General features: G+C 47.8%; 1 protein-coding gene and 1 long non-coding RNA gene across 11 annotated transcripts in view; one reads left to right on the top strand and one right to left on the bottom strand.

Moving 5' to 3' along the window:
- St8sia5 (ST8 alpha-N-acetyl-neuraminide alpha-2,8-sialyltransferase 5) overlaps positions 1 to 11,172 on the bottom strand; it is an 81,617-nt gene extending 70,445 nt beyond the window's left edge. For 8 of the 10 annotated variants that reach the window (XM_052742607.1, XM_052742608.1, XM_052742610.1 and 5 more), the window contains exon 1: positions 7,497 to 11,172. In XM_052742607.1, coding sequence (XP_052598567.1) covers positions 7,497 to 7,627 — 131 coding nt within the window. In that variant the 5' untranslated portion in view covers positions 7,628 to 11,172. The remainder of the gene's footprint in view (positions 1 to 7,496) is intronic. The other 2 variants (XM_052742609.1, XM_052742614.1) reach the window with 1 other exon arrangement.
- Positions 8,579 to 11,442, top strand: LOC128112991 (uncharacterized). The gene is made up of 2 exons (XR_008219259.1): positions 8,579 to 8,690; positions 11,169 to 11,442. It is a non-coding gene; the product is annotated as an uncharacterized LOC128112991 (long non-coding RNA).
- The last annotated feature ends 870 nt before the right edge of the window (positions 11,443 to 12,312 follow it).

The following is a 12,312-nucleotide window of genomic DNA, read 5'->3' as shown; positions in this document are numbered from 1 at the left end:
TAGTCATTGGTATTGCTATCATCCCCCAGCTGAAGAGGTATAGTTGAAGAAGTACTTTCCTACCTTAATGGCTTATATAGATAGTAAGAAAGATTGATTACTAAATAGATAAGTATCCAACATAGGAAGTTAGAAAAATACATGACAGAATACAACCAAAGCATAATCACAAATGAAACAGTAAATGCTCAAGAGAACATCAACACAGGAAAAGTTGCATCATTTATAAAGATTATCAAAACCATATAAAAAGCAGATGGAAAGCTAGCCCAACAGTTGAGAGCATATCCTGTTCTTGCAGAGGACCCAGTTCCTAGCACCCACATCAGGCCTGTTACTCTAACTCTGAGGAATCCAAAGCACTCTGCTAGCCTCCTTGGGTACTGCACTCACATGCACAAACACACACTCATACACATAATTAAAAATAAACATAAGGATCTGGAGAGATGGCTCAGCTGTTAATTGCACTTACTGCTCTTTCAGAGAACCTAGGTTAAGTCCTCAGCATCCACACAGTGACTCACAATCATCCATAACTCCAATCAAGGGGATCTGACCCCTCTTCTGGCCTTTGGGGGCACTACATGCATGTGGTGCACATGAATACATGAGGCAAAACACTTATGCACATAAAATAAAAATAAGTAAGTCAATCCTGGGGCTGAAGAGATGGCTCTGCAGTTAAGAGCACTGGCTGTTCTTCCAGAGGACTCACATTTGATTACCAGTACCCTTGTGGCAGCTCACAACCATCTGTAATTCCAGTCTCAGGAGATCTGACTCCTTTTAGCCTCTGAGGGTACCAGGTACAATATGGTGCACAGACATACATGCAGGCAAAACACCCATACACATAAGAATAAATGAATTAATAAAATTTTTAAATAAATAAAGTGGAAAATATAATTCATAGAATGAGAGAAATGCCTTGTCAATGTCTTAGTTAAGGTTTCTATTGCTGTGAAGAAACACCATGACCGAAAGGCAAGTTGGGTTTATTGGACTTACACTGCATCATTGCTGTTCATCACTGAAGGAAGTCAGGACAGGAACTCAAACAGGGCAGGATCCTGGAGGCAAGAGCTGATACAGAAACCATGGAGGGGTGCTGCTTACTGGCTTGCTTCCCATGGCTTGCTCAGCCTACCTTTGCATAGAATCCAGGACCAGCAGCCCAGGGATGACACCACCCACCATGGGCTGGGTCCTCCCACACTGATCACTAAATGAGAAAAATGCCTTTGCAGCTGGATCTCAAGGAGGAGGCATTTCCTTAACTGAAGCTCCTTCCTTTCTGATGACTCTAGCTTGTGTCAAAACCACCCAGTACAGTCAACAATACATAAATAACTTACATTTGGAATATATAAAGGATTCTTACAATTCAATAACAAAAAGTCAATTAAAACATGCCAATTTTAAAATAGGTGAGAGACCTGAATAGACATTTTCCCAAAGAAGAGATACACACAGCCAATGACCACATAAAAAGTTGTTCCATCCATTAGTCATCTGAAAAAAGCCAAGTCAAGCCCCAGGGAGATACTCTTTAGAAACCATGGGGATGGCTGTGACCAAAAAGACCAGTAAGATGAGCTTGTCACCGATGAGAACCCAGAAGGCTCGCACACGGCTGAGTGTGGAATGGTGCAGCCACTTTGGAAACATCTACAACTCTTCCCATGGTAAACACTGGCTACCATAGGATCAGTAACTCCACTCAGACACAAAGCCTAGAGAAACAGAAATGCCGCCGCCACAGAAAAACCTGCACACAAACTAGACATCACAGCAAACGTACAGAAACAACATCAAGACCTGTGACTTGAAGGATGGATAAGCAGCCCCCTACCCCCACCCCGTCCCCCTCATCTCTCCAGCCTCCGATCCCAGAGGCAGCGCCTGTCTACTCATGAGTGCCGGCATTCATTCCTCAAGGAGCCCTTTGTGCTCAGCCCACTGTCACTTGTCACTCTGTTCCCTCCATCCAGCTCTATCACACTGATCAGAGAAGGGACCATGGTGAGGTCTGAACCCAGGACCTTGCAAACGCCAAGACCTTGCACACACCAGTTCAACCACTCAGCTACACCCATAGTCCTAAAGACCAGTATTTTTCTAACCAAAGGTGTACTCCCAATAAAACCAAATTTAATGGATTATTCTCAGATTTAAGAAGCAAACAAACAAACAAAACCCCTTTTTTTACTATGGTACAATACACAGCCTGGGGCCAGCAAGATGGCTCAGCATATAAGGTTCCCTGTGGCCACACCTGACAGCTGGAGTTTGTTCTCCAGGATCCACACAGTGGAAGGAAAGAATTGACCTCCAACAAGCTGTCCTCTGACCTGCACACTCACGCCATGGCAACTGCACAAACACACATGCAATAAATAAATAAGTGTAAGAAAAATTATGTAATCTGAACTTGGCCGTTTTACCCAGTTGTGAGTGCACAGCCAGGAGCAGGAAGCTCATCCATCATTTTGTTTTTTTCTTCTTCCCCAACAGAAATTTTTTGCCTATTAAATGATGACTAATATCTCATTCTCCTCAAAGCATCCAGCAACCACCTTTCTACTTCCTGTCTGTGTTTGACAATTCTAAATACCTCACCAAAGTGGAGTCATACAGCACCTGACTCTTCTGTCTGTCTCATTTCATTAAGCATAATAGTTTCAAGGTTCATCCATGTTGCAGTCTGTGTTAGAACCTTCTTCTTCTTAAGGCCAAATAATAGTTATTTACAGAGAGAGAGAGAGAGAGAGAGAGAGAGAGAGAGAGAGAGAGAGAGAGAGAGAGAGAGAGAGAGAGAATATAACTGTAATCCCAGCTGGCCTGGAATTTTCTGGGATTAAAGGTGTATCTCTCTGATTCCATTACATATACATTTAATAAAATGGAAAAGTGGGTGTTGGAGATTGGATCCAGGGCCTCATGAATGATATGTAAGACACCATTACTGTTGAGCTACATCCCTATCCCTAGAAAGTTCTTCTAGAGACTCTTTTTATTATTTTCGTTTTATGTGTATGTGTTTGCCTGTGTGTGTGTAAAGTGTACCATGTTTGTGCAGTGCCCACAGAGGCCAAGAGAGCTTGTTTGGTCCTCTGGAACTGGAACTACAGATGGTTGTGGGCCATCATGTTAGTGCTGGGAACTAAACCCAGGTCCTCTGCAAGCGGCTGCTGAAACCATCTCTCCAGCTCCCCTACAAAGTTTTGTTTTAAAGAAATTGAGTAAAAAGTATCAGAGCACATTTCTCATAGTAAATCCAACTATTCCTTCACAGAATGTTTGCTGTCCCCAAGGAGAACATATTTTCTTACTACACATCACAACCATAGACGTTGAGAACATGCTGATTGGATGGCGAGCGACTCTAAAACCCTCATTGATAGCCTAGCTCTTCCCCTTGGTCATTTCAGAGTTCCTTTCCAAAGAGTTGCTGGCTTGCTCCAGACAGACTTCCTTCCATGTCCAAGCAAATACAAACTTAAACTCCCAATTCTCCATTCTCGGACACACTCCTTCTCACACTCACCCCGACTTTGTTCTCCACACTCTGTCTGTCCCCCTGCTGGACAATGCAGCTTAGCTCTGCTCTGCGTGGACTGCTCAGTCTCCCTGCTCTTCCTCACCCTTTGCTCACTTTGCTGGGTTTCTGAACCTCCCTCCCACCTCCACCTGTGCCCAAGGATCATTCCTCTTTCTTCAAGACTGCTTCCAATGTCCTCTGTAAGCCAAATAAACCCTTTCCTGAAGCAGCTCCCTCCTCGCCCTTAGGGCCCCTTGTCCATGCCTCCGTGCAAGCCCTTCTGTCTTCCTCAGAGCCCATGAGTTACTCCCTTTCTCCACACCTGGGGCCTTGCACACACTGTCCTCAGCACTTCCAGTGGTACTCAGTGTACAGCAAGAATTCAGCAAGTACTCGGTGTACAGGAAGTACTCAGTGTATAGCAAGGACTCAATGTATAGCAAGGACTCAGTGTACAGCAAGTACTCAGTGTACAGGAAGTACTCAATGTACAGGAAGTACTCAATGTACAGGAAGTACTCAGTGTACAGGAAGTACTCAGTGTACAGCAAGTATTCCGTGTACACCAAGTACTCAGTGTATAGTAAATACTCAGTGTATAACAAGTACTCAGTGTATAGTAAATACTCAGTGTATAACAAGTACTCAGTGTACAGCAAGTACTCAGTATATAGTAAGTACTCAGTGTATGGTAAGTCTGAAGCAGACATGGAAGGCAAACACACCACAATTTTGCTCCTTCTGGTGATTTCCTCCCAACCCATGGTGTGTGCCTTCTGCTCCACAGAGATGGCACTCACGAGACCACCACACTGCTCCCTTTGTCTCCCACCCAGGTTCGTCCCTAGAATTTTAGTGGCTTATGATGGACCTTGTCAAAAGGTTCCATTGCACATCCCAGGGAAAGGCTGAGGGTTCAACATTAATAAATAGACAAATAAATAAAACACGTCAGCCCACATCACCTACTTCCTTCTGTAACAACTTCACAGCACTAGATGAGCTTGCCATCCTTGTGCCTCTAGCATGGTCTTCAGAGTCCCCTGAGCTGTGTCCTCACCCTTGAGTGGCTGTGTCTCCTTCTCCAAGCCTTCCCATACAACACCCAGATAACCTTCCTTTCCAGGCACTTTTATCAAGTGACTGCCCTACTCAAGGACCACATGTGGCTCCCCATGACCCATGACCCAAGCTCAGTCTGTCCTCAACCTTCAGAGCATTTCACTGAAGCCATTAACCACTGCTATCTGACATGTCCCAATATGCCCCCGCTACATCATGGGATCCATCTTTTCACTGTGTCTCTACACCTAAGTATACACCCACGCACGCACGCACGCACGCACGCACATGCACACACACACACACACACACATGCACACCTACTCCTATCTTCAATCCTTTGTTTATTATCCATACTTACTAATGACTTCTTATGACCAAACACATATGTGATCTGTGCATCCTAAAGCAAACTGTAATCCGCACCTCACAGATTCTGACACAGTGCAGTTTCAGCCTCAGCACCACTGACATTTGGGGCTCAGATGTCTTGGTTGTTTGTGGCAGGCAACTTGGGCCTTGAGGATTTTTCAGACATCTCCCTTGGCTTCATCCTCAATGACAGGAGCATCTCCTCTGCCCCTGTGACAACCAAAGAAGGAGCTACTCTAATGTCTGAAGGCAAAATTGACCTGACAGAGACCTACTGGCCGGTAGCATCAAGTGGGGCTTGCTTTTAGTCCCTCGTGGGGTCTGCTAGAGAGGCAGGTTTCCAGATGACAACCTAGAAGGGAGTTCAATCCAAGGGCCCGGGAATCTGCATCTCAGGGCCTTCTCAGGGAGCTCCATTGCAGGCCTTTGCTGTTTCCGGATAGACACAGACAACACTCCCCTGGAGCCAACTCATAGCAACTATAAAGTGTAACAAAATAGGACACATAAGCAAATGGGTCAGTCACGAGACACAGGATCAGGGAAGCCTGATGACAGACCAGAAGTGGAGCCAAGTATGACAGTGCAGGTGAGGGAGAGATGGGAGGGGACAGCGCCATGCCTGGAGCCTATGCTGGTACATGTCCTTTCCTCTATCCAGATCTTACCTGCTTTCAAGGCCCATGAGAGCTCCACCTCCCCCATGCAGGCTTCCCCAGCTTCTGCAGCCCATCAGACATTCTTCTCAGCCACGCACTTCTTATCTCATTTGTGGCCATTTCTTTCCCCAGATAGACTTAATCCCACTGAGCACTGGCACTGCACCATCCGCTTCTTTATAGCATCCCATCCTTGGTTCCCTTCAAGGATGGAACATATACCAGTCTTGACTGTTCGGTTGCATTAAGTAGAATTCCTGGAGGGAGGCCTGCAAGATTTTACCCGCTATTTGGCGATCAGAGTCCCTGAGAGATGGAGAATGGGAAGTAACCAATACACCTGCTAGGCTCTGGGCAATCAGTCCATCCATCCAAACTCAGGCAGGGTTTGCCAGAACAACTGGGCAATAGTGTGATTGGTAACTACTCTGACCTGATGTCCCTTTGCCGTCCCACTGGAAGCTCTACGGCCCCAACAATTCTGGATAGTTACCAGCAAGGGGGCAGAAACGAAGAGCTGCCCCACTGAGAAGCAGGTGCCAAAATCCAGCAAGGCTGCACAGCAGACAGTTCAGGAACCATCTTAGTGGGCCCGACCAAATCCAGCAAGTCAGGAGACTAGAAATTGTTTTTAGAGACTCCAGTGCCACACAGAGTACGTGAGCTGGTGCCAACTAGGGGAGAAAGTTGTCTGGGGAAGTCTGGAGCAGTGGGTGGCTGGAAATGAATGTATGAGGCAAGGGGCCACATATCCCCCAGTTCAAGGGAGTTACAAGGAAGGACAGCCAGACTGCTTAGCTCTCCCACTGGGAGCGGATCACTAGCAGCAACCCTCACCCTCCCACTCTTTGGGCAGCCCAGACTGGGAGCATATGTGACCAACACAGACCCCAGGATTGAGAAGAGAACAGCATTTAACTACCGGGGCACTTCTGAGATGGGACGTGTGTTTGCCTAGACATTTTCATTCCTCTCCATTTGAACGGAAGGCAGTGAGTTAGACAGGCACTAGTGGTGAGGGAGGGGCTCCTTCCACCAGAGAATTTAGCATGGGAGCGTCCAGAGCACAGCTCCCACCTCCAATCTGGCAGGTAGGCGGCAGCAGCTCAGGCTCCACCAGGCAGCAGAGCCACGGGAACCTGGCATGTCGGTGTATCTTCCCCACACTGAGACTGAGACTGTTGCTGAATTTTGAGTGACATCTTCTGCCGTTTCTCTTCAAGGAGTTTGGCTGTGGATGGAGAAGGGGTGAGAGAGCCCAGCCTCTGCGGCCGCTCTGACCTTCGGTGCAAAGGATGCGAAAGAACCCTCTGCTTGGGAGGTCATCAGCTTGTCTCACAGATCTAGAATTCACTGTCCCTGTGCATGACCACAGACCAACCACTACCACCCCACCTAATGCAGGGTTCCTGGGGAGAAAGAAGCCTTTACCTCCAAGGTCCCCTACAAAATTTTATGACTTGACAAACTAAGAAGAAGAAAAAGAAGTCTTTGACCCTCCGGTTGCAGCCAAATGACCAGGGAAATGTAGGTTTGGGGAACAGCGCAGCTCTGGGCATGCACATGCATTTATGGTCAGCTTAGCTGCTTGGCATTCCAAGGTGCTGCCCACGTTCACAACAGAACAAAGTTCACACACACACACACACACACACACACACACACACACGTCCCCATAACCCCACCACGACAGGCACACAGCTGGTGCTGTCCTCTGGCTGGCAGCAGAGATGCCATAAGGCACACCATGGAGGTACTCCGGCTAAGGGCAGACCTCCTGTCACCTGCTCGGGGAACGATACGGCTGGCCTTTTGGCTACCTTTAGGCTGGGTGTATTCTACCCCTCAGACTTTCTTACCTCTTGATGTAGCTCCTGCTATACAGAATCTGCTGCAGCAAGGTCACCAAGGCGAAGGCGCAGATAAAAATGAAGAGCAAAGTTCGGTTCCCCAATAAATCCCGGTTGGCCGAGGGGTCTGCGTAGCGCATCTTGGCGGCCCGGCGCTGCGGACGCACCGTGCGGGGCGGGGTGGCAATCTCGCGCGCTGTGCGGGGCCCCGGGGGGCGTTAGGTGAACTGTCACGGTGTGGCCAGGAGGACGGAGGACTTCGCGGGGTAAAGTTTCCCGCGGGCGCAACTGGAGCCGCGGTGGCGAAAGGACAGGGCCAGCCGCGAGGAGATCCGCCGAGCCCCAGGCCTGCCCTCGCGTGCTGCTGTCTCTGGGCGCCGGTGTCCCGCAGCCGCCGATCTGCCCGTGGAGGGGCGACGGCAGGTGCGCGAGCCGGGTCGCCCTCCCGCCGAGGTGACGACCAATAAGGAGCAGGGCCGGCCAGGCGGGGCTGAGACTCTGCGCGGCGCACCGCCCCCTCCGTGCTGGCTCGGGATCCGGGGCGCCGGACGCTTGGGGCCGGCCCGGGGACAGCGCATCTGATCCCCGCGCCCGCAGCCAGGGAGTGCGAAGGTTGCCCTTCGGTGCTGCGGAGGCGAGGTGGGCGAAGCAACCTGAGGACGCGGGGCTGTGGGGAGGGGGAAGGGAGCGGCGGAAAGGGCCGGGCTGGAATCGTGGGGTTCGGAGGAGCGCGGGGACAAGAGCAGACTGCAGAGCCAGCCTCGTCGGGAGACGAGCATTTGCATGCGGCGCGTAGGGCACTGAGTCACCGCGGCGGCCGCGGCCGCGCGCGCTGTTGGAGAATCCGCGGTGAAAGCGGAGCAAGGTCAGCTGGGCAGCCCTTCAAGGACGGCGCGCGCTGCCCCTGCATGCTAATTGCCTGAGAGGCTGTCCCTAGGGCCTCGACTCCCGACTCCTGCTGAGCAGAAAGTCGGGGTCTACCGGCCGCCCCGCGCCCCGCCCGCCAGGGGCCTCTACCCTCTCACCATCTGCAGCTCGCGGCCTTTCGTCAATAACCCTGTTGTCACCCAGACACTGGGACTTTGTCTCATCCTTGGAACTATTCATAGACCGGAGGTCAGCAGCCGGTCACCTTCGGGTACTACGGTTCCCCAAAGCTTTAAGAAGTCACTAGGTCCAACAGTGAGCACTCCGTGCTTCAGGGTAAGCTGGGGAAAATTATTCCAAAGATGCAACGGGAAAGCGGTGGTATCACAGAAATCCTTACCCCCGAAGAATACCACCCCTAACGGGTTCCAGGCTCGCGACAGCCCTTCCATCCCAACACGGCATAGGCTTGGGAGTCAGTCACGTGCTGTGAGCATCCACTACTCAACTCGTTCTGTATGCTAGGGCGCCCTTCCCAGGACCTTCTAAACACTCCTGAGGTTCCTGCTTTGCGTTCGAAATTTGACAAAAACTCAAATCGCAGCAAGAAAAAGAATTTTGGGGAGAAATACCTAGACTCCAACTCCTTCAGCCTGTGCATTTAGCAATTTCCTTTTTGACCAGAAAGACCAAGGAATGCATACTAAGCTTCTATGATTAGGGAGCCAGCAATAATTGCAATTTGTGTTCATTCACAGGACTGAAATACTGAGTATTATCTTTAAAGAATGTGTGTAATTTTCTGTCCTCTGCACCTATCTGCCATAGGCTTTTTAGCCAATTAGTGGGATAATCTAGAAATCTGGAGGGCTCATCCTTGTCTGATTAGCATCCAATCCGTTGATGTTTTACACCTCAACCTATAATCGCTCTCACATATGCGAATGAATTTTCGCCTTCTATCTTCTATCACGGTCTACAGTTGAATGGGCCAAGTGCAAGTTACCTAGCGGGGTTTGCCTAGCAAGGAATCCTTGAACTTCAGATTTCCTGTGCATGCTGGAAATGGGGGCCTATCAGTGTACCCCAACAACAGCACTGACTTAGTGCTTCTCTCCTGCTTTCTTCAATTCTTGCTTTCTCTTTTCACAGGCTTTTGTTCTGTAGCCCAGGCTAGCCTCCAACTTGTGATCATTTTCAATGCTGGGGTTAAGGTGTGTGCCACCATAGTATGCTCAGCTGTCTCCAAACTTTTTAACAGGGGTCCCTGCATACCACTTCCCACTGGGTCCTCCACACCCAAGTTCCAAGCTGACAGAGCAGGGATTTCCTCCTCGTTACTACCGACAGTCCAGCTGGTTACTTTATGTCATCCTCATGAAAGGTTAGAGAGGACAGACACAGAATGGGTCACTTGATGACAATATAAGCTTCCTATTCAGCTATGGAGGGGATCTCTAGTCTAGAAACCAGAGTCCACTGTCTGCTTCTAAACTGGTGTAGTTAGAGAGCAGAGGAGGGAAGGGAAAGAAGGATTAAAAAGTTAACATTTTTGGCACATGGCTGGTCCTCTGCATGTGTAACCAGGGAGCGATGCATTAAAGAATGCTAGGCGACAGATAAGCATCTCTTCGGCACATTACTGGGACCAATAGGGCAGGATGGACAAACATTCAGAGAGTCGGGTTACTTTAGTTCTGGGAAACTAGTTCAGTTTTCAGATCTGTCACTGTTCAACCATATGGAGGTTGAACATACAAAATAGGGTGGCTAGCCCTCCCTGTAGCCCTGGCACCTTGTTTCCTTTCTCATCCTCCCTCCCCATTCTGAGAATTGCTTTTGCATGCAAACTTCCCTGGAGAAACAAAACAAATCCATTTTACAGTAATGAATCCAAGTGATTCCCAAGAACCTTTTCATTGAAGTATAATACATTTATCAAAACAGCATGAACCATCAATGTATAGCTCACTGAATTTTCATAAGCTGAGCACAGTGATGTAACCAGACTACAAACCAGAGAAGTCCTACCACCAGGATCTCCTCAAGCTCCATTATGGCTACTGTGCACTCAGGTGTTCCAAGGATCAAACTCTAGGCATCAGGTCACACAGAGCCAGCTCTGACTCCTAATGCCAAATTAATGTATTTCCTGTTCATGCAGTTTCTGTAAATGGAATATTGTTTTTATATCTGGCTTCTGTGGCTGTCAGTTGTGAAATCCATCCATGTCATTGTCTATGTATGAGTGTATGTAAGTGTATGTACACCCTCTTGTACACACACCTTTACCTGTCATTCAGCCAAATGCTAACACAGGTGCTGCTGGGCAGAGGGTTTTCATATGTTATCAGCCTGAAGTCAGCTGGTTTGAGATCAGTAAGTTGCTTTCTATGGCTCTTCTATGGAGGTGATTTGAATCATTCGAGGGATTGATTTGAGAAAGCACTCAACTGATGACTTTGAAGATAGAGGAGACCTCTTGGCAAAGCACTAAAATGCCCTCTCGGAGCAGAGACTGGCTGCTGGCCAATAGCCAACAACCACACAAAAAAAGACTGAATTCTTCCAACAACATGAAGAGGCTTCGAAGAGGGTCCTGGGCTCCAGCTGCCCTGACCTTGAAACTCATCAAAAAAGAGACCTCCAGCTGCACAACTTGAAGCTCATCTGTGTGCTCCTCATAATACTAAATATGTGGTCCTTTCACAACAGGACAAAATGGGTATCTAGTGTGAGTTGGAGTTCATGCAATCTTTCTGTAGTATAGTACTGTAGCACACCTGTTTATCTTTCTTTTTGCTTTGTTTTTAGGGCCTCAGACTGAACCCAGTGATTTATGCATGCTAGGCAAGCATTATACCACCATACTACTACATGTCCAGCACTATCATTTCTACTGTTGCTGGACATCTCACAGCTGTTGCCATGAAGCTTCCAAAGACTGCTCTTTGATGGATGGATGCATGCATATCTATTGGGCATCTGTATTTGGAAGAGAATTTTTCAGTCAGACAGTGTATGTATGCTCAGCTTTAGTGAATACTGCCAAATGGTTTTCCAAAAGAATACATTGTTTTTAAATAGATATTTGTTTTGTCGTGCCATCACCAAATGAGGTGACATGAGCATTAACCTTCTAACCTAATAAGGAAAAAAGAGCACCAAAATTATTGAGTGACAGTAGCAGCTCCAGAAGTCCTTACTCTCTGTAACTTGCATGGATTTGCAGGGAATAAGATTGATGCAGGTGTTGGGTACAGTTGGGATGTTGTGGCAACACCTATGGAGTGGATCTCCATCACTTGATACTCTGCAAATGGCCAGCAATAATCTAGTACATCTCTGCTGACACTGCTCATCTAGCCCAATGGCATGTGAAATCTGATTTCTTCAGATCAAACCAAAGAGTTATATTTAACTCACCCACAAATGTCTTGCAAGTCTAGTGGAATCAGAGAACTAAGGTCATGAAATGAACAAGTTTGAAATCTTTGATGCTACTAGCAATGTAAGTCAGACTCTACCTTAGGCCAAATTTATTCTCTGATTGTAGAATTGCAGCAAACACTCAGAAGGACTTACAAACAAAAGAGTAAACACGTGGCCAAGTGATTACAGTGCCAGATTCAGTGAACACCATTTTTATATTGTAATGGCCAGGAATGGGGACAGCTGCATCATTGTTTAAAACATACACTCACACACAATTAAGCCAAGAACAAATGTCAACACTGGCACAATCTGCTAAATTACTGATAACTGATGGGTATTACTCATGCTGTGAGCATTGTCTCCAATATAAAATAGAAAAGCTTAAAAAAAGGAAGGAACTTAGCAGTTTCTGTGGGCTTTTATTTCATGCAGCCCAACTGCAGCCTGCAATTATGTAAGCGACATTCCACGCATGTGTTCAAGGAGTGTGATAAGGGTGTGCCATTCTTATGCCTCTTTACAT

This window comes from Peromyscus californicus, unplaced genomic scaffold (genome assembly GCF_007827085.1).
Source record: "Peromyscus californicus insignis strain IS unplaced genomic scaffold, ASM782708v3 Scaffold_17__1_contigs__length_78620276, whole genome shotgun sequence".
In the NCBI taxonomy this organism is placed as follows: Eukaryota; Metazoa; Chordata; class Mammalia; order Rodentia; family Cricetidae; genus Peromyscus; species Peromyscus californicus.
Note: the sequence above shows the minus strand (reverse complement) of the source record. Positions and strands in the feature narration are given on the sequence as shown.